At 52.2% G+C, this 27,880-nt stretch overlaps 1 protein-coding gene across 1 annotated transcript in view; it reads left to right on the top strand.

The window, feature by feature from the left end:
• LOC140717863 (autophagy-related protein 2 homolog A-like) overlaps window positions 1-27,880 on the top strand; it is a 319,916-nt gene that overhangs the window by 148,077 nt on the left and 143,959 nt on the right. The window contains 3 exon segments of the mRNA XM_073031584.1: window positions 4,276-4,439; window positions 15,420-15,574; window positions 24,238-24,388. Of these exon segments, the coding sequence (XP_072887685.1) occupies window positions 4,276-4,439; window positions 15,420-15,574; window positions 24,238-24,388 (470 nt within the window).

The following is a 27,880-nucleotide window of genomic DNA, read 5'->3' as shown; positions in this document are numbered from 1 at the left end:
TAAGAGACGCGATGTAATGATGCAGCTCTATAAAACTCTAGTTAGGCCACACTTGGAATACTGTGTCCAGTTCTGGTTGCCTCACTATAGGAAGGATGTGGAAACATTGGAAAGGGTACAGAGGAGATTTACCAGGATGCTGCCTGGTTTAGAGAGTATGGATTATGATCAGAGATTAAGGGAGCTAGGGCTTTACTCTTTGGAGAGAAGGAGGATGAGAGGAGACATGATAGAGGTGTACAAGATATTAAGAGGAATAGACAGAGTGGACAGCCAGCGCCTCTTCCCCAGGGCGCCACTGCTCAGTACAAGAGGACATGGCTTTAAGGTAAGGGGAGGGAAGTTCAAGGGGGATAGTAGAGGAAGGTTTTTCACTCAGAGAGTGGTTGGTGCGTGGAATGCACTGCCTGAGTCAGTGGTGGAGGCAGACACACCAGTGAAGTTTAAGAGACTACTAGACAGGTATATGGAGGAATTTAAGGTGGAGGGTTATATGGGAGGCAGGGTTTGAGGGTTGGCACAACATTGTGGGCCGAAGGGCCTGTACTGTGCTGCACTGTTCTATGTTCTAAAGGTTTGGAGTGGTCCTCCTCCCTTTACTAAAGGCAGAGATACCTCAGCACAGGTTTCCCAGCAAAAAGCATGTTCAAAGGGTGAAGTGGTGAACAGCTGGCCAAAGCCCTGTAGCTCGTTGTGACTGTGAGTGCCCCTCCATACCCTTGGCAGCCTCTGGGTTGACCTCCAGGGTCCATCTTTTAGTGAATGAGAGTCTGACAGCAGTGGGACAGAAGCCCTCCTTGAGCCAGGTGGTACATCCCTCCCGGCTGTTATATCTCTGCCTGATGGCAGAGGGGGTACATCCCTCCCGGCTGTTATATCTCTGCCTGATGGCAGAGGGGGGTACATCCCTCCGGGCTGTTATATCTCTGCCTGATGGCAGAGGGGGTACATCCCTCCGGGCTGTTATATCTCTGCCTGATGGCAGAGGGGAGAACAGGGGTGGGTGGGGTCTCTGATTATGCTGGCTGCCTTACCGAGGCAGCGAGAACTGCAGACAGAGTCCGTGGAGTTTGCGGACTGGGCTGTGCTCACAACTTCCTGTGACAAGGTGCAGAGCTGCACAGTTAATGAAAAGTTTCCGTTCTGCACAGCCTCGGGTCCCAAAGGTGCTTTGCAGCGACTAATCTATTTTCATCCCTGTCACGGTGCAGCTGGTGCCTTCAAGCACCTAATGGCCTTCCGTTTTAGAGAGGTGACACCAGCTCAAAGGCTGAGGAGGTTCAGGTACAGTTATTACCAGAGCGGATAACTTCACTCATCACTCAACTGTTCCCACAGCCTGTGGACTCGGTTTCAAGGATTCTTCATCTCACGTTCTCTATATTGCACCATTTGTTGTCTTTTGCACACTCATCTGCCCTGTTGGGCCGGGTCTTTCACTGATTCTATTATTTCTTGGATTTTTTGGGTATGCAGGGAAATGAATCTCAGGGTTATGTATGGTGACGTGAATGTACTTTGATAATAACTGTGCTTTTTGAACTTTGAAATTCTGCACGCTCCTTCTAACTCTCACGATACAAGATTCAAGTTTAATTTTCACGTTTCCATCGAATCATACAGTGAAATGTGTCGTTCACATGCACAATCAGCATAGCCAAGGGTGCAGCCCACACATTCCTTCGCAAGCCCACAGGGCAACGCAGAACACGGCAAGCAACAAAACGGCAGCAGCAAAATAAAATCATCAAAGTGCATGTGTACACTACCCTGAGGTTCATTGTCATACAGTAGAGCAAAGAAGTACAATAGAATCAATGACAAACTACACACAAGGACTGACAACCCCCGAAAAAGAAGACAAACTCTGCAAATACAAATTGATAAATAGTTGATTGATTGATTAATTAATTAATCCTGGGAACATGTGTTGTAGAGTCCTTGACAATGAGTCCATAGGTTGTGGAATCAGTTCAGAGTTGAGGTTATTCTCACTGGTTCAGGAGCCTGATGGTTGAGGGGTAATAACTGTTCCTGAACCTGGTGGTGTGGGACCTGAGGCTCCTGTACCTCCTTCCCGACGGAATCAGTTTAGAGTTGAGGTTATCCTCACTGGTTCAGGAGCCTGATGGTTGAGGGGTAATAACTGTTCCTGAACCTGGTGGTGTGGGACCTGAGGCTCCTGTACCTCCTTCCCGATGGAATCAGTTCAGAGTTGAGGTTATCCTCACTGGTTCAGGAGCCTGATGGTTGAGGGGTAATAATTGTTCCTGAACCTAGTGGTGTGGGACCTGAGGCTCCTGTACCTCCTTCCCGATGGAATCAGTTCAGAGTTGAGGTTATCCTCACTGGTTCAGGAGCCTGATGGTTGAGGGGTAATAACTGTTCCTGAACCTGGTGGTGTGGGACCTGAGGCTCCTGTACCTCCTTCCCGATGGAATCAGTTCAGAGTTGAGGTTATCCCCTCTGGTTCAGCAGCCTGATGGTTGAGGGTAATAACTGTTCCTGAACCTGGTGGTGTGGGACCTGAGGCTCCTGTACCTCCTTCCCGATGGAATCAGTTCAGAGTTGAGGTTATCCTCACTGGTTCAGGAGCCTGATGGTTGAGGGTAATAACTGTTCCTGAACCTGGTGGTGTGGGACCTTAATAATTCACAGCCTGTATATCAATGTGAGCGTTTGGGAGAGGGGCTGGTGGGATTCAGGGACAGCTAACTTGGTTCACAGCCGCACCTCTGGCTTGTGAACTGTCTGTCTGTCCCAAGAGCATTTGTCAGGAAGGGACCCTCCTGTGATGTGGGGTGGGCCAGTACCAGTGTGTGTGGGTGGGGGACAAGGGTTAGGGTCACCTGCAGTGAGACTGATCAGAATGAAGACGAGGGTAGTGTTGTTCTCTTTCTGTACGTGTCTGCATGGTGTTGGGTGAGGAGTGTGTGTGTGGTGGGGGGAGTGTGGGTGGGGTGTGTGTGGGGGTGGGTGGGGTGTGTGTGGGGGTGGGTGGGGTGTGGGGGTGGTGGGTGGGGCAGTGTGTGTGGGGGTGGTGGGTGGGGGAGTGTGTGTGGGGGTGGGTGGGGGAGTGTGTGTGGGGGTGGGTGGGGGAGTGTGTGGGGGTGGGTGGGGTATGTGTGTGGTGGTGGGTGGGGTATGTGTGTGGTGGGGGGGAGTATGGGTGGGGTGTGTGTGGGGGTGGGTGGGGTGTGTGTGGGGGTGGGTGGGGTGTGTGTGGTGGGTGGGGGAGTGTGTGTGGGGGTGGGTGGGGGAGTGAGTGTAGTGGATGGGTGGGGGAGTGTGTGGTGGGTGGGGTGTGGGGTCGATTGGGGGAGTGTTTGTGTGGGGTGGGTGGGGGAGAGTGGTGGGGAGTGTGTATATTTGGGGGGCTGTTGAGGATTGTGTATGTGGTGGGGGAGTGTGTGTCTGGGTGGGGGAGTGTGTGTGTGTGTGGGTGGGGGAGTGTGTGTGTGTGTGGGTGGGGGAGTGTGTGTGTGGGTGGGGGAGTGTGTGTGTGGGTGGGGGAGTGTGTGTGTGTGGGTGGGGGAGTGTGTGTGTGTGTGGGTGGGGGAGTGTGTGTGTGTGGGTGGGGGAGTGTGTGTGTGTGTGGGTGGGGGAGTGTGTGTGTGGGTGGGGGAGTGTGTGTGTGTGGGTGGGGGAGTGTGTGTGTGTGTGTGTATGGGTGGGGGAGTGTGTGTGTGTATGGGTGGGGGAGTGTGTGTGTGTATGGGTGGGGGAGTGTGTGTGTGTGTGTGTGGGTGGGGGAGTGTGTGTGTGTGTGTGTATGGGTGGGGGAGTGTGTGTGTGTGTGTGTGGGTGGGGGAGTGTGTGTGTATGGGTGGGGAGTGTGTGTGTGTGGGTGTATGTATGGGTGGGGGAGTGTGTGTGTATGGGTGGGGAGTGTGTGTGTGTGGGTGGGGGAGTGTGTGGGTGTGTGGGTGTGTGGGTGGGGAGTGTGTGTGTATGGGTGGGGGGAGTGTGTGTGTGTGTGGGTGTGTGGGTGGGGGAGTGTGTGTGTATGGGTGGGGGGAGTGTGTGTGTGTGTGGGTGTGTGGGTGGGGGAGTGTGTGTATGGGTGGGGGGAGTGTGTGGGTGTGTGGGTGGGGGAGTGTGTGTGTATGGGTGGGGGGAGTGTGTGTGTGTGTGGGTGGGGGAGTGTGTGTGTATGGGTGGGGGAGTGTGTGTGTATGGGTGGGGGGAGTGTGTGTGTGGGTGGGAGTAGGGACTGCACATCCCACACAGGGTAAGTGAGGGTAACGGTTTGTTTTGCTCCTGTTACCCTGCCAGGTTTAACAATGACTTGCTGATGTGGACACCGACAGGGCCGTCGCTGGACAGTTCCTTACAGAGCACCGACACCACTGGGATCAACCCTCTACCGCTGAATTCGATGTTGGGAGCACCCTTTGCACACGACAACTTCCGGCTCTGCAAGTCGGCGTTCAGACTGGGTGAGCACCCTCCCCGAAGCACAAGGAGCTTAGTGTAGGCTCACTCCCCGAAGCACGAGGAGCTTAGTGTAGGCTCCCTCCCCGAAGCACGAGGAGCTTAGTGTAGGCTCCCTCCCCGAAGCACGAGGAGCTTAGTGTAGGCTCACTCCCCGAAGCACGAGGAGCTTAGTGTAGGCTCCCTCCCCGAAGCTCGGGGAGCTTAGTGTAGGCTCCCTCCCCGAAGCTCGAGAGCTTAGTGTAGGCTCCCTCCCCGAAGCTCGGGGAGCTTAGTGTAGGCTCCCTCCCCGAAGCTCGAGGAGCTTAGTGTAGGCTCCCTCCCCGAAGCTCGAGGGCTTAGTGTAGGCTCCCTCCCCGAAGCTCGAGGGCTTAGTGTAGGCTCCCTCCCCGAAGCTCGAGGGCTTAGTGTAGGCTCCCTCCCCGAAGCTCGAGGGCTTAGTGTAGGCTCACTCCCCGAAGCACGAGGAGCTTAGTGTAGGCTCCCTCCCCGAAGCTCGAGGAGCTTAGTGTAGGCTCCCTCCCCGAAGCTCGAGAGCTTAGTGTAGGCTCCCTCCCCGAAGCACGAGGAGCTTAGTGTAGGCTCACTCCCCGAAGCACGAGGAGCTTAGTGTAGGCTCCCTCCCCGAAGCTCGAGGGCTTAGTGTAGGCTCACTCCCCGAAGCACGAGGAGCTTAGTGTAGGCTCCCTCCCCGAAGCTCGAGGAGCTTAGTGTAGGCTCCCTCCCCGAAGCTCGAGAGCTTAGTGTAGGCTCCCTCCCCGAAGCTCGAGAGCTTAGTGTAGGCTCCCTCCCCGAAGCACGAGGGCTCAGAGTCGGCTCCCTCCCCGAAGCACGAGGGCTCAGAGTCGGCTCCCTCCCCGAAGCTCGAGGGCTCAGAGTCGGCTCCCTCCCCGAAGTTCGAGGGCTCAGAGTCGGCTCCCTCCCCAAAGCACGGGGAGCTTAGTGTAGGCTCCCTCCCCGAAGCACGTGGAGCTTAGTGTAGGCTCCCTCCCCGAAGCACGGGGAGCTTAGTGTAGGCTCCCTCCCCGAAGCACGAGGAGCTTAGTGTAGGCTCCCTCCCCGAAGCACGGGGAGCTTAGTGTAGGCTCCCTCCCCGAAGCACGAGGAGCTTAGTGTAGGCTCCTTCCCCGAAGCACGAGGAGCTTAGTGTAGGCTCCCTCCCCGAAGTTCGAGGGCTCAGAGTCGGCTCCCTCCCCGAAGCACGAGGAGCTTAGTGTAGGCTCTCTCCCCGAAGCACGAGGGCTTAGTGTAGGCTCCCTCCCCGAAGCACGAGGAGCTTAGTGTAGGCTCTCTCCCCGAAGCACGAAGAGCTTAGTGTAGGCTCCCTCCCCGAAGCACGAGGAGCTTAGTGTAGGCTCTCTCCCCGAAGCACGAAGAGCTTAGTGTAGGCTCCCTCCCCGAAGCACGAGGAGCTTAGTGTAGGCTCTCTCCCCGAAGCACGAGGAGCTTAGTGTAGGCTCTCTCCCCGAAGCACGGGGAGCTTAGTGTAGGCTCCCTCCCCGAAGCACGAGGAGCTTAGTGTAGGCTCCCTCCCCGAAGCTCGAGGGCTTAGTGTAGGCTCCCTCCCCGAAGCACGAGGAGCTTAGTGTAGGCTCCCTCCCCGAAGCACGAGGAGCTTAGTGTAGGCTCCCTCCCCGAAGCACGGGGGCTTAGTGTAGGCTCCCTCCCCGAAGCACGAGGAGCTTAGTGTAGGCTCCCTCCCCGAAGCACGAGGAGCTTAGTGTAGGCTCCCTCCCCGAAGCACGGGGAGCTTAGTGTAAGCTCCCTCCCCGAAGCACAGGCAGAGAGAAGGGGCCATGCTGGCTGGCACAGGGGCCGTATCTGGTGGCTAAACCAATGTAGGAAGGGCTGGGAGACTGGGGAACGTGAGGCTCAACCTGGAACTTCTCCACCACCTCTCCCAACTGTATAAGTACATGGAAAGGAGAGGTTTAGAGTGAGATGGAGAGATTGTGGCAATCATGGGCCTGTTGGGCCAAATGGCCTGTTTTCATGCTGTCCACATACAACACTGCAACCTTCGACCCACGATGTTGTACCGATCTTTTAATCTACTCCAAGATCAATCTAACCCTCCACAACCCTCCACTTTTCTATCATCCATGTGATTACGTTAGAGTCTCTTAAATGTCCCTAATGTATCTGTCTCTACACCACCCCTGGCAGGACGTTCCACACACCCACCACTTACCCCCGATCACCTTAAATGTCCCTAATGTATCTGTCTCTACACCACCCCTGGCAGGACGTTCCACACACCCACCACTTACCCCCGATCACCTTAAATGTCCCTAATGTATCTGTCTCTACACCACCCCTGGCAGGACGTTCAACACCCCCACCACTTACCCCCGATCACCTTAAATGTCCCTAATGTATCTGTCTCTACACCACCCCTGGCAGGACGTTCCACACACCCACCACTTACCCCCGATCACCTTAAATGTCTCTAATGTATCTGTCTCTACACCACCTCCTGCAGGACATTCCACACACCCACCACTTACCCCCGATCACCTTAAATGTCCCTAATGTATCTGTCTCTACACCACCCCTGGCAGGACGTTCCACACACCCACCACTTACCCCCAATCACCTTAAATGTCCCTAATGTATCTGTCTCTACACCACCCCTGGCAGGACGTTCCACACACCCACCACTTACCCCCGATCACCTTAAATGTCCCTAATGTATCTGTCTCTACACCACCCCTGGCAGGACGTTCCACACACCCACCACTTACCCCCGATCACCTTAAATGTCCCTAATGTATCTGTCTCTACACCACCCCTGGCAGGACGTTCCACACACCCACCACTTACCCCCGATCACCTTAAATGTCCCTAATGTATCTGTCTCTACACCACCCCTGGCAGGACTTCCCACACACCCACCACTCTCTACCCTGACCGATCACCTTAAAATGATGCCCTCTCGTATTAACCATTGCTGCCCTCTCTGTCTTTGCCTCTTATCAGCTACACCTTTAGCCACTTGCCTCACCTATTCCTTCACTCCAAAGAGGAATACCCCCAGCCTGCTCAGGCATTGCTCAGACGGTATTGTATACCACAGCGCCATGTTAGGCTGCTGGGAAGCGTTTGATCCCAACCTCGGGAACTTCCTTCCTTCTCGCCTTTCCCCCGGTTCATGGAGCTGTAGAGAGATACATTATGGGACCAGGCCCTTCGACCCATTGAGTCTGTGCTGACCAGCAGCCATTTTATCCTCCCCATGTTCCCATCATCTACCCAGGTTCTCCCCCTCAGTCCCAGACTGGAGTCCGTTATCCCACGGAGACACAGGTGGGGAAGGATATTTCTTCCTCCTCCTCCTGCGTTTCATTGGAACGTAAGGAATTCATTCAGACTCTGAAGTTGATTTCAGGTTTGTACGCTGGTCAGCTCTCCAGCAGCATTGCAGAGGATGGAAGAAACCGTTACCTGAGCATTGACCCTTCCCAGCGTACAAACACCCGGCTTGTGTACTGTCCGTATCAGAGTGAGCGTTGGGACGCGGCGTTCAACTGCACCCTGTATACCATTGGAGGTGTGGTCCAGTGGCTTCCAAGCTTCCGGGATAATTCCTGTCCGGGAGGGGCAGGACTGGGGCCCCCACCTTGGACTGCTGTATCGGCGCCCCAGGCTGGCCCCTTCTGGGATGTGGAGGCATCGCAGCCCTGCGTCTGGGCCAGTAGGAGCGTTCGCGGAGGGGCAGGACTGGGGCCCCCACCACGGACTGCTGCATCGGTGCCCTAGGCTGGCCCCTTCTGGGATGTGGAAGCATCGCAGCCCTGCATCCGGGCCAGTAGGAGCGTTCGCGGAGGGGCAGGACTGGGGCCCCCACCATGGACTGCTGCATCGGCGCCCTAGGCTGGCCCCTTCTGGGATGTGGAAGCATTGCAGCCCTGCGTCCGGGCCAGTAGGAGCGTTCGTGGAGCCTGCCGGTGGTCTTTTGGACCCTGAAGTGGCCGGCCCTGTCAGCTCATGTACAGATCGCGGCTCTGAGAGGTGGAAAACGACCACCGCCAGGACAGCAACCCGTCACGTTACCCGCTGACAGTACAGGGCTTCCGTCCCTGGATCCCGGGTGGAGACCAGCCAGCCCCGGATCGCAGCTCTGAGAGGTGGAAAATGACCACCGACAGGACAGCAACCCGTCACGTTACCCGCTGACAGTACAGGGCTTCCGTCCCTGGATCCCGGGCGGAGACCGGCCAGCTCCGGATCGCAGCTCTGAGAGGTGGAAAACGACCACCGACAGGACAGCAACCCGTCACGTTACCCGCTGACAGTAGAGGGCTTCTGTCCCTGGATCCCGGGCGGAGACCAGCCAGCCCCGGATCGCAGCTCTGAGAGGTGGAAAACGACCACCGCCAGGACAGCAACCCGTCACGTTACCCGCTGACCGTACAGGGCTTCCGTCCCTGGATCCCGGGCGGAGACCAGCCAGCCCCGGATCGCGGCTCTGAGAGGTGGAAAACGACCACCGCCAGGACAGCAACCCGTCACGTTACCCACTGACAGTACGGGGCTTCCGTCCCTGGATCCCGGGCGGAGACCAGCCAGCCCCGGATCGTGGCTCTGAGAGGTGGAACCGTCACGTTACCCGCTGACAGTACAGGGCTCTCCTGCTCGTCCGCGGAGGGGAGGTCGCCGGCAGCTGTGTTGCGTTGGGCCTCTGCGCTGGATCCCGGGCGGCGGGACGCTGTGAGACCAGTGCTGGTTGTTGAGCCGGCCTGTTCCGCTTCCGGGAGCTGCCCTGCTGGAGAGCCGAGGTAGAGTGTGGCCTGTCCGGGCTGGCCCCAGGTCACCTGGCACCCGTAGCAGAGATTGCTCTGCTGCACCCGGCGCTGGTCGGACCTGTCTCGCGGGCTCCTCCTCGGCCTCAGTGACACCAGCCCGGCTCGTGGCATGGGGCGACGGGGGACTGAAACGGCTTCTACCCTCTCCAGCTCTGCCAGTGTCTCAGCCAGCGAAGAAGGCGATGTCAGGCGAACCTGCTGCTGAAGGCTCTCCAGCATCAGCCCCCTTACAAAGGCACGGGGGCAAGCTTGACCCCTGGGCCCCGGGAGGGAACTGGGGCAGCCACGCTGAGCATGGTGGTGGAAATCTGCTCACACCCCACACGGCTTGCTGGCTACCAGTTCTTCTCTCGTTGCTTCCTCCGATTGCCTGTGCCCGAAACGCCACCTCGCAGGCCCTGTAGACACGCAGCTTGGTCAGGGGAGCCTGCAAGGCCTCCCCTTTCAGACCAGGGCGAGGAGCACCGCCGTTTCGGTGGGGCAGGTTCGATTTGACCCGGTAAGGCTCCACGCAGCTGCAACCATTGTATCTGGAGATCTTCAGGGTGCACCTTGTGGCATTAATTGCAGGGACCCGCTGGTCGCCTTCTTACTCTGGCGCTGTTGATTGTGCCTGTCACATTGCCCGGATTCCCATCGGCTGCAGACTGTGAGGGAGGAGGTGATGAATTCTGTCGTGTCTCCCGGATTCCCATCGGCTGCAGACTGTGAGGGAGGAGGTGATGAATTCTGTCGTGTCTCCCGGATTCCCATCGGCTGCAGACTGTGAGGGAGGAGGTGATGAATTCTGTCGTGTCTCCCGGATTCCCATCGGCTGCAGACTGTGAGGGAGGAGGTGATGAATTCTGTCACGTTGCCCGGATTCCCATCGGCTGCAGACTGTGAGGGAGGAGGTGATGAATTCTGTCTCCCGGATTCCCATCGGCTGCAGACTGTGAGGGAGGAGGTGATGAATTCTGTCACGTTGCCCGGATTCCCATCGGCTGCAGACTGTGAGGGAGGAGGTGATGAATTCTGTCACGTTGCCCGGATTCCCATCGGCTGCAGACTGTGAGGGAGGAGGTGATGAATTCTGTCATGTCGCCCGGATTCTCATCGGCTGCAGACTGTGAGGGAGGAGGTGATGAATTCTGTCATGTCTCCCGGATTCCCATCGGCTGCAGACTGTGAGGGAGGAGGTGATGAATTCTGTCGTGTCTCCCGGATTCCCATCGGCTGCAGACTGTGAGGGAGGAGGTGATGAATTCTGTCGTGTCTCCCGGATTCCCATCGGCTGCAGACTGTGAGGGAGGAGGTGATGAATTCTGTCGTGTCTCCCGGATTCCCATCGGCTGCAGACTGTGAGGGAGGAGGTAATGAATTCTGTCGTGTCTCCCGGATTCCCATCGGCTGCAGACTGTGAGGGAGGAGGTGATGAATTCTGTCGTGTCTCCCGGATTCCCATCGGCTGCAGACTGTGAGGGAGGAGGTGATGAATTCTGTCGTGTCTCCCGGATTGGGGAGCCTGGGTACTTTCACCCTGCCGGTGTTTCGTGCTTGGTTCCCACGATACTCGGTTCCCAGTTTCTCTCTCTGGGTCGGCGTCCCGTCTTTGCGGTGAGGGGGAGGCACCTTATTCCCTGAGTCTTAAGGCGCTCCATCTGATGTAAGTTTCTAATCCCACTGCCGACGGCAATGTAGTGAGCATTCTGTCCACAATGACAGACGAGGCGAGCTTGTTCATCTCAACTGGCAACAAGTGAGCAACTGTAGAACCTGAGCTAAAATATAATAATAAATGAAGATTCATAGAATAGTACGGCACATTACAGGCCCTTCGGCCCACAATGTTGTGCTGACCGTCAAACCCTGCCTCCCATATAACCCCCCACCTTAAATTCCTCCATTTCCCTGTCTAGTAGTCTCTTAAACTTCACTAGTGTGTCTGCCTCCACCACTGACTCAGGCAGTGCATTCCACACACCAACCACTCTCTGAGTGAAAAACCTTCCTCTAATATCCCCCTTGAACTTCCCTCTTGTTACCTTAAAGCCATGTCCTCTTGTACTGAGCAGTGGTGCCCTGGGGAAGAGGCGCTGGCTGTCCACTCTGTCTATTCCTCTTAATATCTTGTTCACCTCTATCATGTCTCCTCTCATCCTCCTTCTCTCCAAAGAGTAAAGCCCGAGCTCCCTTAATCTCTGATCATAATACATACTCTCTAAACCAGGCAGCATCCTGGTAAATCTCCTCTGTATCCTTTCCAATGCTTCCACATGCTTCCGATAGTGAGACTATAGTAATGAACTTGAACATCTCGCCATAATTCCACTAGCACATTTTGAAACAAGGACAATAATTAGCTCTGGCCGCTAGGAATGTCGGCGTGGGCTGTCGACCACGTTTCCGGAGTGCCACACTGCCATGATAAACAATGCCAATGTTTCTATTAGAGGAACAAGTGTCTGCCCAGAACACAATGCTGAATTAAACTAAGTCCCTTTGCTAAATACATGATCCATATTCCTCCATTCCCTGTGTAGTTATGTTTATATATAGCGGTGCTGGGAAGTTTGTGAACTCTGTAGAGTTTTCTCTATTTCTGCATAAATATGAGTACAGGAGTGAGATATGCCAACTAGTGGAATGGTGCCGCAGCAACAACCCGGCACTCAACGTCAGTGAGACGAAAGAGCTGATTTTGGAGTTCAGGAAGGGTACGATGAAGGAACACATACCAATCCTCACAGAGGGATCAGAAGTGGAGAGAGTGAGCAACTTCTAGTTCCTGGGTGTCAAGATCTCTGAGGATCTAACCTGGTCCCAGCATACTGATGTAGTTGTAAAGAAGGCAAGACAGCAACTATATTAGGAGTTTGAAGAGATTTGACATGTCAACAAATGCACTCAAAAACTTCTATAGTTTTACCGTGGAGAACATTCTGACAGGCTGCGTCACTGTCTGGTACGGAGGGGCTACTGCATTCTGACAGGCTGCATCACTGTCTGGTACGGAGGGGCTATTGCATTCTGACAGGCTGCGTCACTGTCTGGTACGGAGGGGATACTGCATTCTGACAGGCTGAGTCACAGTCTGGTATGGAGAGGCTACTGCATTCTGACAGGCTGTATGACTGTCTGGTACGGAGGGGCTACTGCATTCTGACAGGCTGCATCACTGTTTGGTACGGAGGGGCTACTGCATTCTGACAGGCTGCATCACTGTCTGGTGTGGAGGGGCTACTGCATTCTGACAGGCTGTATCACTGTCTGGTACGGAGGGGCTACTGCATTCTGACAGGGTGCATCACTGTCTGGTGTGGAGGGGCTACTGCATTCTGACAGGCTGCATCACTGTCTGGTACGGAGGGGCTACTGCATTCTGACAGGCTGCATCACTGTCTGGTACGGAGGGGCTACTGCATTCTGACAGGCTGCGTCACTGTCTGGTATGGAGGGGCTACTGCATTCTGACAGGCTGCATCACTGTCTGGTACGGAGGGTCTACTGCATTCTGACCGGCTGCGTCACTGTCTGGTACGGAGGGGCTACTGCATTCTGACCGGCTGCGTCACTGTCTGGTACGGAGGGACTACTGCATTCTGACAGGCTGCGTCACTGTCTGGTACGGAGGGGCTACTGCATTCTGACAGGCTGCATCACTGTCTGGTACGGAGGGGCTACTGCATTCTGACCGGCTGCATCACTGTCAGGTACGGAGGGGCTACTGCATTCTGACAGGCTGCGTCACTGTCTGGTACGGAGGGGCTACTGCATTCTGACAGGCTGCATCACTGTCTGGTATGGAGGGGCTACTGCATTCTGACAGGCTGCATCACTGTCTGGTACGGAGGGGCTACTGCATTCTGACAGGCTGCATCACTGTCAGTTACGGAGGGGCTACTGCATTCTGACAGGCTGCATCACTGTCTGGTACGGAGGGGCTACTGCATTCTGACAGGCTGCGTCACCGTCTGGTACAGAGGGTCTACTGCATTCTGACAGGCTGCGTCACTGTCTGGTACGGAGGGGCTACTGCACAGGACCAAAAGAAGCTGCAGAACATTGTAAACCTAGTCAGCTCCATCTTAGGCACTAGCTTACAAAGTGCCCAGGACATCTTCAGGGAGCGGTGATTCAGAAAGGTAGCGTCCATTATTAAGGACCTCCAGCACCCAGGACATGCCCTTTTCTCACTGTTACCATCAGGGTGGAGGTACAGGAGCCTGAAGGCACACACTCAGCGATTCAGGAACAGCTTCTTCCCCTCTGCCATCCGATTCCTAAATGAACATTGAAGCTTTGGACACTACCTCACTTTTTAATATATACAGTATTTCTGTTTTTGCACATTTTTAAAATCCATTCAATATATGTAACTGTTTAATTATTTGTTTTACTTGTTTATTTATTAGGTTTTATTTTATTTATTATAGTTGTTTCCTCTCTCTGCTAGATTATGTATTGCATTGAACTGCTGCTGCTAAGTTTACAAATTTCACGTCACATGCTGGCGATAATAAACCTGATTCTGATTCTGAAATGTGATCAGATCTTCATGCATGTCCTGAAACTAGAAAAAGAGAAACCAGTTAAATGAATAACACAAATATTATTGTTTGTTAATTTATTCAGGAAAAATGATCCAATATTACATGCATTTGTTGGAAATTGTTTGTGAACCTTTGGGTTAATGCCTTCTACAAAAGTTACTTGGAGTCAGGCGTTCCAATCATTGAGGTGAGATTGGAGGTGTGGGTTGTAGAGGTGACCTGCCCTTTAAAGAAGACGCACAAAGTCAGGTTACTGACAGAGTCTGCTCTTCTCAAGAAAGATCTGTTTATGTGCACCGTGCCTCGATCAGAACAACTTTCAGAGGACTTTAGAAAAATTATAGAAGTACGTGAAGCTGGAAAAGGCTACAAAAGCTTTTCTAAAGACCTGAGTGTTCATCGGTCCACAGTAAGAGAAATCGTCTGTAGATGTAAGAAACTCTGTAGTCTTCCTAGGAGGGAGCATTCTGCAGAGTTCACGCCGAGCGATGCTGTGGGAGGTGAGCAAGAACCCAAGTCTCTGTTCACATGCACGAACAACACCAAACAAGGATGGTGTTCACGGAAGGACACCGCGGAGGAAACTGCGGAGGACACCGCGGAGGAGACCGCGGAGGAAACCGCTGCTCTCCAAAACAGAAACATCCTGCATATCTCAAGTTTAGAAACAATCACCTGGATGTTTCACAACACCTCTGGGACAGTGTTCTGATGATGAACAGATGAGCCAAAAGTGAACATTTTGGCAGAAAAAGGGTACTGCACACCAACACCATAACCTCACCCAGCTGTGAAGCACGGTGAAAGGAGCGTCACGGCCTCAGGGCCTAGACAGCTCGCAGTCATTGAGGGAACAATGAATTCCAAATTGTATCAAGACATTTCACAGGAGAATGTCAGTCCGTGACCTGAAACTTAATAGAAGTTGGACAATGCAGCAAGACAAGAACGTATCAACATCAGAATGGTTCAAAGGAAGAGAAACGTGCCCTGGAACAGCCGAGTCAAAGTCCTGTAGAAATGTGGAAGGCCCTGAAGCAAGCAGTTCATGCAAGGAAGCCCACCAACGTCCCAGAGTTGAAGCAGTTTTGTAAGGAGGAATGGCCTAAAATTCCTCCAAGTTGATGTGCAGGACTGATCAACGGTGACTGCAAACGTTTGGTTGTTATTGTTGTACAAGGGGGGTCACACCAGTTACTGAAAGCAAAGATTCACTTACTTTCTCCAACAAATACATGTACTACTGGATTATTTTTCTCATTAAATAAATGAACAAGTATAATGTTTTTTGTGTTATTTAATTGGATTGTCTTTATCTAGTTTTAGGACTTGTGGGAAGATCTGATCACATTTTATGTCATATTTACACAGAAATAGATAAAATTCTACAGGGTTTACAAACTTCCTGACACCACAGTAAGAGCCTTTTTTAAACACCACAATGGTATGTGCTCCCGGAAGCCGATCAGGAACTGGCTGTGTAAGGTGTGGGTACGTGGCCTGCTGGCTTTGAGGAATCACTGGCTCTCTTTTTTAAACACCACAATGGTATGTGCTCCCGGAAGCCGATCAGGAACTGGCTGTGTAAGGTGTGGGTACGTGGCCTGCTGGCTTTGAGGAATCAAATCACTGGCTCTCTTTTCTCCAGACTCTGACTCGGAAGATGAGGACTCGCACTTCTACTCGAATGAAGAGTCGGGAAGGAGAAGGAAGATGGAGGGCAGGAGGGGCCACGCACAGAGCTTCGTGTCGGCCGTCGTGAATGTCGGAAAAGGGAGGATCACAGCCCTCACGGACTCAAAGGTGAGCCGGCCGCAGGAGGGAAGGACGAGCGGTGCAAACCAGTCCCAATAAAATCCAGGCTCAATTGCGGAGCAGCAGTGTCCTGTAGGAACCCAGAGGAACAAGCAGCTTCGGTGGGGTGTGAGAGGGAGGATGGCCACTTTGAAGGAAATTCAGAAATCGGATGCACAAAGGGACTAGTGCAGCATTCAGCTTGCAGGTTGATCCGGTGGTGAGGAGGGCAAATGAGATGCTAGCATTCATTTCGAGAGGACTGGAATATAAAAGCAAGGGTGTAATGCTGAAGCCTTGTAAGGCATTGGTCCGACTGAACGTGGAGTATCGTGAGCAGTTTTGGGCCCTTTATCTAAGAAAGGATGTGCTGGCATTGGAAAGTGGATATGGAGAGGATGTTTCCTATAGTGGGGGAGTATAGGACCAGAGGGCACAGATAGAGTGGATGTGGAGAGGATGTTTCCTATAGTGGGGGAGTCTAGGACCAGAGGACACAGATAGAGTGGATGTGGAGAGGATGTTTCCTATAGTGGGGGAGTCTAGGACCAGAGGGCACAGATAGAGTGGATGTGGAGAGGATGTTTCCTATAGTGGGAGAGTCTAGGACCAGAGGACACAGATAGAGTGGATGTGGAGAGGATGTTTCCTATAGTGGGAGAGTCTAGGACCAGAGGACACAGATAGAGTGAATGTGGAGAGGATGTTTCCTATAGTGGGGGAGTCTAGGACCAGAGGACACAGATAGAGTGGATGTGGAGAGGATGTTTCCTATAGTGGGGGAGTATAGGACCAGAGGGCACAGATAGAGTGGATGTGGAGAGGATGTTTCCTATAGTGGGAGAGTCTAGGACCAGAGGACACAGATAGAGTGGATGTGGAGAGGATGTTTCCTATAGTGTGGGAGTCTAGGACCAGAGGACACAGATAGAGTGGATGTGGAGAGGATGTTTCCTATAGTGGGGGAGTCTAGGACCAGAGGACACAGATAGAGTGGATGTGGAGAGGATGTTTCCTATAGTGGGGAGTCTAGGACCAGAGGACACAGATAGAGTGGATGTGGAGAGTATGTTTCCTATAGTGGGGGAGTCTAGGACCAGAGGACACAGATAGAGTGGATGTGGAGAGGAGAGGATGTTTCCTATAGTGGGGGAGTCTAGGACCAGAGGGCACAGATAGAGTGGATGTGGAGAGGATGTTTCCTATAGTGGGGAGTCTAGGACCAGAGGACACAGATAGAGTGGATGTGGAGAGTATGTTTCCTATAGTGGGGGAGTCTAGGACCAGAGGACACAGATAGAGTGGATGTGGAGAGGAGAGGATGTTTCCTATAGTGGGGGAGTCTAGGACCAGAGGGCACAGATAGAGTGGATGTGGAGAGGAGAGGATGTTTCCTATAGTGGGGGAGTCTAGGACCAGAGGGCACAGATAGAGTGGATGTGGAGAGGATGTTTCCTATAGTGGGGGAGTCTAGGACCAGAGGACACAGATAGAGTGGATGTGGAGAGGATGTTCCCTATAGTGGGGGAGTCTAGGACCAGAGGGCACAGATAGAGTGGATGTGGAGAGGAGAGGATGTTTCCTATAGTGGGGGAGTCTAGGACCAGAGGACACAGATAGAGTGGATGTGGAGAGGATGTTTCCTATAGTGGGGGAGTCTAGGACCAGAGGACACAGATAGAGTGGATGTGGAGAGGATGTTCCCTATAGTGGGGGAGTCTAGGACCAGAGGGCACAGATAGAGTGGATGTGGAGAGGAGAGGATGTTTCCTATAGTGGGGGAGTCTAGGACCAGAGGGCACAGATAGAGTGGATGTGGAGAGGATGTTTCCTATAGTGGGGGAGTCTAGGACCAGAGGACACAGATAGAGTGGATGTGGAGAGGATGTTCCCTATAGTGGGGGAGTCTAGGACCAGAGGGCACAGATAGAGTGGATGTGGAGAGGAGAGGATGTTTCCTATAGTGGGGGAGTCTAGGACCAGAGGACACAGATAGAGTGGATGTGGAGAGGATGTTTCCTATAGTGGGGGAGTCCAGGACCAGAGGACACAGATAGAGTGGATGTGGAGAGGATGTTCCCTATAGTGGGGAATAGAGGGATGTCCATTTAGAACGGAGCTGAGGAGGAATTTCTTCAGCCAGATAGTGTTGAATCTGTGGAAATGACTGCTACAGACGGCTGTGAAGCCCAAGACATTGGACATATTTAAAGCTGATGTTCTTGATTAGACAGGTTAGACATCAAAGGTTATAGAGAGAAGACAGGAGAATGGGGTTGAGAGGTATAATGAATCTGCAATGATGGAGCAGATGTGATGGGCTGAATGGCCTGATTCTGCTCCTGTGGTAAGTGGTGTTTGAGGAAGAGTGGACTGTCGAGCAGCAAACATCCAAACAGATCGTTCTGGCCGTCAGTACCTCGAGCTCGTACGAATTGCAGCGTGTTATAGTTACTAGGGAACGTGCAGGCAGACAAATCAGGCGTAAGAGAATCGCAAACACAACTCGCAGCTGCTGGAAATCGAAAGCATCGCACAGCCAATGTTGGAGGAACTCAGCAGGTCAGGCAGCGTCCAAGGAGCAAGAAACAGTCGATGTTTCAGGCTGAGGCCCTTTTTCAGAACTGGTGAAATGTCTCGGCCCGAAACATCAACAGTTTGCTCTTTTCCATCGACGCTGCCTGGCCTGCTGAGTTGTTCCGGCAGGCTGGGAGGTCAGGAGTTAATTTTCAAGCGTCTGAGAACAGCGGGCAGAAGCTGACCTTGCACCTAGTGCTTCGTGATCTCAAGGTTTTGTACTTTCTGTCCGACAGGAGAGGAGAGATGAGAGAATAACCAAGGACGGTGATAATGTTGCCGTCTTTCCCGAGGCAGCGGGTAGTACAGACAGAGTCAATATGGACGAGTAACACACACAAAATACTGGAGGAACTCAGCAAGCCAGGCAGCGTCTATGGAGAGAGACAAAGAAGTCCCTTGTGATGAAGGGTCTCAACTCAAAATGTTTGCTCCATTCCTCTCCATGGATGTTGTCTGACCTGCTAAGTTCCTCCAGCATTTTTGGGTGTGGTGCTCAAGATTTCCAGCACCTGCAGAATCTCTTGTGCTACAAGAGGAGGAGGCTGGTTTGTGTGCTGGACTGGGTTGTGTTCGCAGTTCGTGTCCTTACTACCTTGGGAAGGGTATGGCTTGGCACTGGAGTTGTGCCAAATTTTCATAGACTTCTGAGAAAGTAGAAGCACTGGTTTGCTTTTTAGCAGCAGTGTTTGTATGGCTCAACCAGGACAGGTCGTCAGTGATATTTACAAGAAGGAATTTAAATCTCTGGCAGGAGAATGGAGTTAAAGTACAGAGCAGCTGTGATCTAGTCCAGTCAAGTTTATGATCAGGTGCACAGGGACAGGTAGAGTGGGAAAACCTGTCTGCAGCAGCATCACAGGCATGTAGCTACAGGCAACTGAACTATGTAAGTAAACTGTGAAGAACAAAACACACAAAAAAGGCCATTAGTATTCAAAAAAAACTCAGAAACAAGTCCATGGTAGTGAAAGAGGTGGTGCAGAGTGTTCCGTTGGTAGTGCAAGAGGTGGTGCATAGTGTTCTGTTGGTGGTGCAAGAGGTGGTGCATAGTGTTCTGTTGGTGGTGTAAGAGGTGATCCGTAGTGTTCTGTTGGTGGTGTAAGAGGTGGTACATAGTGTTCTGTTGGTGGTGCAAGAGGTGGTGCATAGTGTTCTGTTGGTGGTGCAAGAGGTGGTGCATAGTGTTCTGTTGGTGGTGCAAGAGGTGGTGCATAGTGTTCTGTTGGTGGTGCAAGAGGTGGTGCATAGTGTTCTGTTGGTGGTGCAAGAGGTGGTGCATAGTGTTCTGTTGGTGGTGCAAGAGGTGGTGCATAGTGTTCTGTTGGTGGTGCAAGAGGTGGTGCATAGTGTTCTGTTGGTGGTGCAAGAGGTGGTGCATAGTGTTCTGTTGGTAGTGCAAGAGGTGATCCATAGTGTTCTGTTGGTAGTGCAAGAGGTGATCCATAGTGTTCTGTTGGTGGTGTAAGAGGTGGTGCATAGTGTTCTGTTGGTGGTTCAAGAGGTGATCCGTAGTGTTCTGTTGGTGGTGTAAGAGGTGGTGCATAGTGTTCTGTTGGTGGTGTAAGAGGTGGTGCATAGTGTTCTGTTGGTGGTGTAAGAGGTGGTGCATAGTGTTCTGTTGGTAGTGTAAGAGGTGGTGCATAGTGTTCTGTTGGTGGTGCAAGAGGTGATCCGTAGTGTTTTGTTGGTGGTGCAAGAGGTGGTACATAGTGTTCTGTTGGTGGTGTAAGAGGTGGTGCATAGTGTTCTGTTGGTGGTGTAAGAGGTGATCCATAGTGTTCTGTTGGTGGTTCAAGAGGTGATCCGTAGTGTTCTGTTGGTGGTGCAAGAGGTGGTGCATAGTGTTCTGTTGGTCGTGCAAGAGGTGGTGCATAGTGTTCTGTTGGTGGTGTAAGAGGTGATCCGTAGTGTTCTGTTGGTGGTGCAAGAGTTGGTGCATAGTGTTCTGTTGGTGGTGTAAGAGGTGGTGCATAGTGTTCTGTTGGTGGTGTAAGAGGTGATCCGTAGTGTTCTGTTGGTGGTGTAAGAGGTGATCCGTAGTGTTCTGTTGGTGGTGTAAGAGGTGGTGCATAGTGTTCTGTTGGTAGTGTAAGAGGTGATCTGTCGTGTTCTGTTGGTGGTGTAAGAGGTGGTGCATAGTGTTCTGTTGGTGGTGCAAGAGGTGATCCGTAGTGTTCTGTTGGTGGTGTAAGAGGTGGTGCATAGTGTTCTGTTGGTGGTGTAAGAGGTGATCTGTCGTGTTCTGTTGGTGGTGTAAGAGGTGGTGCATAGTGTTCTGTTGGTGGTGCAAGAGGTGATCCGTAGTGTTCTGTTGGTGGTGTAAGAGGTGGTGCATAGTGTTCTGCTGGTGGTACAAGAGGTGATCCATAGTGTTCTGTAGGTGGTGCAAGAGGTGGTGCATAGTGTTCTGTTGGTGGTGCAAGAGGTGATCCGTAGTGTTCTGTTGGTGGTGCAAGAGGTGATCCGTAGTGTTCTGTTGGTGGTGTAAGAGGTGATCCGTAGTGTTCTGTTGGTGGTGTAAGAGGTGGTGCATAGTGTTCTGTTGGTGGTTCAAGAGGTGGTGCATAGTGTTCTGTTAGTGGTGCAAGAGGTGGTGCATAGTGTTCTGTTGGTAGTGCAAGAGGTGGTGCATAGTGTTCTGTTGGTGGTGCAAGAGCTGATCCATAGTGTTCTGTTGGTGGTGTAAGAGGTGGTGCATAGTGTTCTGTTGGTGGTGTAAGAGGTGGTGCATAGTGTTCTGTTGGTGGTGTAAGAGGTGATCCATAGTGTTCTGTTGGTGGTGCAAGAGGTGATCCGTAGTGTTCTGTTGGTGGTGTAAGAGGTGGTGCATAGTGTTCTGTTGGTGGTGTAAGAGGTGATCCATAGTGTTCTGTTGGTGGTGCAAGAGGTGATCCGTAGTGTTCTGTTGGTGGTGTAAGAGGTGGTGCATAGTGTTCTGTTGGTGGTGTAAGAGGTGGTGCATAGTGTTCTGTTGGTGGTGCATAGTGTTCTGTTAGTGGTGCAAGAGGAGGTGCATAGTGTTCTGTTGGTGGTGTAAGAGGTGGTGCATAGTGTTCTGTTGGTGGTGTAAGAGGTGATCTGTAGTGTTCTGTTGGTGGTGTAAGAGGTGGTGCATAGTGTTCTGCTGGTGGTACAAGAGGTGATCCATAGTGTTCTGTTGGTGGTGCAAGAGGTGATCCGTAGTGTTCTGTTGGTGGTGTAAGAGGTGGTGCATAGTGTTCTGTTGGTGGTGTAAGAGGTGGTGCATAGTGTTCTGTTGGTGGTGTAAGAGGTGATCTGTAGTGTTCTGTTGGTGGTGCATAGTGTTCTGTTGGTGGTGCAAGAGGTGATCCGTAGTGTTCTGTTGGTGGTGTAAGAGGTGGTGCATAGTGTTCTGCTGGTGGTACAAGAGGTGATCCATAGTGTTCTGTTGGTGGTGCAAGAGGTGATCCGTAGTGTTCTGTTGGTGGTGTAAGAGGTGGTGCATAGTGTTCTGCTGGTGGTACAAGAGGTGATCCATAGTGTTCTGTTGGTGGTGCAAGAGGTGATCTGTAGTGTTCTGTTGGTGGTGCAAGAGGTGGTGCATAGTGTTCTGTTGGTGGTGCAAGAGGTGGTGCATAGTGTTCTGTTGGTGGTGCAAGAGGTGATCCGTAGTGTTCTGTTGGTGGTGTAAGAGGTGATCTGTAGTGTTCTGTTGGTGGTGCAAGAGGTGGTGCATAGTGTTCTGTTGGTGGTGTAAGAGGTGGTGCATAGTGTTCTGTTAGTGGTGTAAGAGGTGATCTGTAGTGTTCTGTTGGTGGTGTAAGAGGTGGTGCATAGTGTTCTGTTGGTGGTGCAAGAGGTGATCCGTAGTGTTCTGTTGGTGGTGTAAGAGGTGATCTGTAGTGTTCTGTTGGTGGTGCAAGAGGTGGTGCATAGTGTTCTGTTGGTGGTGTAAGAGGTGGTGCATAGTGTTCTGTTAGTGGTGTAAGAGGTGATCCGTAGTGTTCTGTTGGTGGTGCAAGAGGTGGTGCATAGTGTTCTGTTGGTGGTGTAAGAGGTGGTGCATAGTGTTCTGTTAGTGGTGTAAGAGGTGATCTGTAGTGTTCTGTTGGTGGTGTAAGAGGTGGTGCATAGTGTTCTGTTGGTGGTGCATAGTGTTCTGTTAGTGGTGCAAGAGGTGGTGCATAGTGTTCTGTTGCTGTTGTAAGAGGTGGTGCATAGTGTTCTGTTGGTGGTGCAAGAGGTGATCCATAGTGTTCTGTTGGTGGTGTAAGAGGTGGTGCATAGTGTTCTGTTGGTGGTGCAAGAGGTGGTGCATAGTGTTCTGTTGGTGGTGCAAGAGCTGATCCATAGTGTTCTGTTGGTGGTGCAAGAGGTGGTGCATAGTGTTCTGTTGGTGGTGCAAGAGCTGATCCATAGTGTTCTGTTGGTGGTGCAAGAGCTGATCCATAGTGTTCTGTTGGTGGTGCAAGAGGTGATCCGTAGTGTTCTGTTGGTGGTGTAAGAGGTGGTGCATAGTGTTCTGTTGGTGGTGTAAGAGGTGGTGCATAGTGTTCTGTTGGCGGTGTAAGAGGTGGTGCATAGTGTTCTGTTAGTGGTGTAAGAGGTGATCCGTAGTGTTCTGTTGGTGGTGCAAGAGGTGGTGCATAGTGTTCTGTTGGTGGTGTAAGAGGTGGTGCATAGTGTTCTGTTGGTGGTGTAAGAGGTGGTGCATAGTGGTCTGTTGGTAGTGCAAGAGGTGGTGCATAGTGTTCTGTTGGTGGTGCAAGAGGTGGTGCATCGTGTTCTGTTGGTGGTGTAAGAGGTGGTGCATAGTGTTCTGTTGGTGGTGTAAGAGGTGATCCGTAGTGTTCTGTTGGTGGTGTAAGAGGTGATCCGTAGTGTTCTGTTGGTGGTGTAAGAGGTGATCCGTAGTGTTCTGTTGGTGGTGTAAGAGGTGGTGCATAGTGTTCTGTTGGTGGTGTAAGAGGTGATCCGTAGTGTTCTGTTGGTGGTGTAAGAGGTGGTGCATAGTGTTCTGTTGGTGGTGTAAGAGGTGATCCGTAGTGTTCTGTTGGTGGTGTAAGAGGTGATCCGTAGTGTTCTGTTGGTGGTGTAAGAGGTGGTGCATAGTGTTCTGTTGGTGGTGTAAGAGGTGATCCGTAGTGTTCTGTTGGTGGTGTAAGAGGTGATCCGTAGTGTTCTGTTGGTGGTGTAAGAGGTGATCCGTAGTGTTCTGTTGGTGGTGTAAGAGGTGATCCGTAGTGTTCTGTTGGTGGTGTAAGAGGTGATCCGTAGTGTTCTGTTGGTGGTGTAAGAGGTGATCCGTAGTGTTCTGTTGGTGGTGTAAGAGGTGGTGCATAGTGTTCTGTTGGTGGTGCAAGAGGTGGTGCATAGTGTTCTGTTGGTGGTGCATAGTGTTCTGTTGGTGGTGCAAGAGGTGGTGCATAGTGTTCTGTTGGTAGTGCAAGAGGTGGTGCATAGTGTTCTGTTGGTGGTGCAAGAGGTGATCTGTCGTGTTTTTTTGATGGTTTAGATGTGGTCTGTTGTGTTCTGTTGCTAGTATTGGATCGGTGGTAGTAACGCCCAAAGGGAATGTCTCGGATGGAGAGGGTCTTTAAGGATGGATGCTGCTTTCTTGAGGTGCTACCTTTTGTAATTATCCGTGATGGTGGTGAGACTAATGCCCTCAGTGGAGCTGGCTGGGTCTACTATCCTTGGCATTGGAGCCTCCATTGCAGGTGATGAAGAAACCAGTCCGAATCCTCTCCACTGTACTGGTGGTCATTGTGGTGTCCCAAGGTGCTGTTTAGGGTTGTGCCCATTGGTTACAAGAATCAAATGGTTGAACGGTAGCTGTCCCTGAACCTGGTGGTGTGTGACTTCAGGCTTCTCTACTTCCTGCCCGATGGGAGCTGTGAGGAAAGGGCACAACCCGGAAGAGGGAGGGATGTATCAAAGCAGCGCCTCCTGTCAGGGGTGGGGAGGGGAGGTCTCTGTCCATGGGTGCGAAGTTGATCAAGGGTCAACTCAGGTGAAGGTCATATCTTGAACACAAAGTACGTTACCCGCTTCCAAATCTGGAGTGTGTACCTGGTGTCCCACCAGCCGTCCTGGCCCGGGGACCTGACTGTTGTGTTTATCCTTTGCAGGGGGAGGCAGGGAAGGCTGTCGGCGGGTTCCACGGAGAACTGGTGCTTGACGTGGAGAATGGCACCATCTTCAGTGTGTCGCAGTACAAGGGCCAACTGGAACTGGGCTACCTGTGCATCGAATCCAGCAAAGTATCCCTGTACCAGAAAGGTAGAGTTACCACCCAGGGGCTGACCGTCAGGGGCAGAGGGAGCTGCGGGGTGCTGGCTGCCTTCCAAAACTGAACACGACCGATGGAAGCAGCAATGAAACTTGAGGGGATGAGATTAAAGCAATAGTGTCTTCCAAACAGGGGTGCTTACGAGATTGTGACTCTGGGCTGGGGAGGAAGGGTGTGAGAATGAGTGGGAATTGGCCAGAGTTTCTGCTTCTGGTTGCCAGCTGATGGTCTGGGAAATCCCAGGGGGTTGTAGGATGGAGATTGGAGTGATGTGGAATGCCGTGGGGTAGTGGGAAGCGTACTGCTGTTAAAATGCCAGTGACCCGGGTTCAGTTCCTGCCGTTGTCTGTAACGGTTTGTACCTTCTCCCCGTGACCTCGTGGGCTTCCTCCGGGTGCTCTGGTTTCCAACCGCCGTCCAAAATCTTATGTGTTGGCTGGTTAATTGGTCGCATGTGTGTCATTGGGTTTTTGTCTGGGAGGCCTGGGTTTCAAGTTGTGTCTCTCAATGGAAAAATGAGGAAATGAGGCATCATCGGGCTCTGATGGGACATTGTGCCCTCAGTGTTAAAGCATCCCCCCACACCAGTGCCAACTTACAGCAGTCAATTACCCCTCACCCCCTACCCCACAACCCCCCACACACCAGTGCCAACTTACAGCAGTCAATTAGCCTTCACCTCCTCTATTGCCCACACCAGTGCCAACTTACAGCAGTCAATTTGCCTTCACCTCCTCTATTGCCCACACCAGTGCCAACTTACAGCAGTCAATTTGCCTTCACCTCCTCTATTGCCCACACCAGTGCCAACTTACAGCAGTCAATTACCCCTCACCCCCTACCCCACAACCCCCCACACACAAGTGCCAACGTACAGCAGTAAATTACCCTCCACTCCCCTACACCCCTACACACAAGTGCCAACGTACAGCCTATAAAGCTGAGTGCCTTTGCAATCTAACCCTTGTCTCCCACATTTTCTATCATCCGTGTGTCTGTCTAAGATTCTCTTAAATGTCCCTAATGTATCTGTCTCTACACCACCCCTGGCAGGACGTTCCACACACCCACCACTTACCCCCGATCACCTTAAATGTCCCTAATGTATCTGTCTCTACACCACCCCTGGCAGGACGTTCCACACACCCACCACTTACCCCCGATCACCTTAAATGTCCCTAATGTATCTGTCTCTACACCACCCCTGGCAGGACGTTCCACACACCCACCACTTACCCCCGATCACCTTAAATGTCCCTAATGTATCTGTCTCTACACCTCCCCTGGCAGGACGTTCCACACACCCACCACATACCATCGATCACCTTAAATGTCCCTAATGTATCTGTCTCTACACCACCCCTGGCAGGACGTTCCACACACCCACCACTTACCTCCGATCACCAATCTCCTCTGCACCCTCTCTAATCCAGACAGCATCCTGGTGAATCTCCTCTGCACCCTCTCTAATCCAGGCAGCATCCTGGTGAATCCCCTCTGCACCCTCTCTAATCCAGGCAGCATCCTGGTGAATCCCCTCTGCACCCTCTCTAATCCAGGCAGCATCCTGGTGAAATTCCTGTACCCCCTCTCTAAAATCTCCACGTTCTTCCCATGATAGGGGACCAGAACTGAACACATTATTCTGACCAGGGTTGCAGCGTTACCTCATGGCTCCCGACAAATGAAGGCCACTGCACCATATGCCGTCTTAGCTACCCTATCAGCTCATGCAGCGACTTTGAGGGTGTCTTGATGTGGATCGCAAGATCCCTCTGTTCCTGCACGCTGCTCGGAGTCCTGCTGTTGATGCTGTGTTTCTGCCTTCAAGTTAGTCCTCCCAAAGTGAATCACTTCACACTTGTCTGGTTTGAACTGCATCTGCCACTTCTCAGCCCAGCTCGGCATCCTGCCTATGTGCCATTGTAACCTTTGTTCATTCATTGTTGCTCTTCAAAGCCTGAAAAGTTGCCTGATCTCTTTGTGTGAAGAACACGTGCATTTCCAGTGCCTAGTTCAAGCAGTTCTGTGGTGGTGATGATCCGTCACTGTGGCGGGACACCTCTCTGAGCGGCGTGATAACCACTGGACATGGTAATCACACTGCGGCTTGAAAGCTGCACTAGCGCAGGCATCGCACTCTCGTGGTTTCTTTTCACACCTTCACTGGCACAGAACTCAAATCAGAATCTAAAATCTTCACCCGTGCTGAAGAGTTGTTTAACTCTTTGTGAAGCTGCTTTATTATCAGGCAGCCGTAGAGCAGAGGAACCCATCGTACAGAAAAACTGTCAAAGACCGAATGTGCAGAAAAGCAACTAACACTCACAGAAGTGAGAGTACGGCCACGAAGTCGGTCATCACTGCGGTCTCAGGGACAAGTAAACATGGCGGAGCAGCAAGCTGCTCCCTTGTCTCCAGTCCTGACACTCTGACCTTTTCAACCTGGTCCAGAGGTTAAATCGTCCAAACCTTGGCTGTCCTCGCTCTTGGGCCTGTGCCCTGCCTCTACGATACTCTCTCGGGCCTGGGCCCCGCTGCTTCAATACCCTCTCAGGCCTGGGCCCTGCCTCTTTGATACTCTCTCGGGCCTGGGCCCCGCTGCTTCAATACCCTCTTGGACCTGGGCCCTGCCTCTTTGATAGCTCTCGGGCCTGGGCCCTGTTGCCTCGATTCGGCCCGTGTCCCACCTCCCACCTCTGGTCTTTCCTTGCTCCAGGGCCCAACTTCTGCCTTGCCTCTCCTAGCAGGACGTTAAAATTACAGCAAACTCCAATACAAAGACTAACTTGCTATTTCTCTTTTGCACCATACTATCTTTCTAACTATCTACAGACTGTGCTGTAGATAGTGCCTGAGACTTTTGCACAGGACTGTATTTGTCAACATGGAGCGGAGAGCGAGTTTGTAAATCTGGCGGAAGCAAAGGGTGTTGGTAAGGATGAGGGTGGAGCGCCGCGGGAGGGGTGTGGGACAGGCGGCAGGAAAGGGGCAGGGGAACCAGGATGATAGAGCTGAGGATGAGCCAGTAGGTTTACAAGTAGATGAGGGGTGTAACGTGAATATAAGCGGGGACAAGCCAATGATTAGGTACAAATGCAGACAGAGCAAAGAGTTAAATTGTGCCACAGAGGCAAAATTTGAGATGGCAGAGAATGCAGGACTGAAGGTGCTGTGTTTAAATGCATGTAGCATTCGGAATAAGGTGGACGAACTCATGGTGCAATGAGAGATTGATCAGTGCGACATTGTGGGCATCTTTGGCTGAAAGAAGCTCATAGTTGGGAGCTTATCATCAAAGGATATACTTTGTATTGAAAGGACAGGCAGGAAGGCAAAAGCTGTCTGTGACTCTGTTGTTAAGAGATGGAATTACATCTCTAGAAAGAGGTGACAGGGTCAGAGAATGTTGAATCTCTGTGGGCGGAGTTAAGAAATTAAAGGGTAAAAAAGCTGAAGCAGGAATCATATAGGCCTCCAAA

This window comes from Hemitrygon akajei, chromosome 28, assembly GCF_048418815.1.
Source record: "Hemitrygon akajei chromosome 28, sHemAka1.3, whole genome shotgun sequence".
Taxonomy (NCBI): Eukaryota; Metazoa; Chordata; class Chondrichthyes; order Myliobatiformes; family Dasyatidae; genus Hemitrygon; species Hemitrygon akajei.
This window is presented reverse-complemented; position numbering and strand designations above follow the sequence as displayed.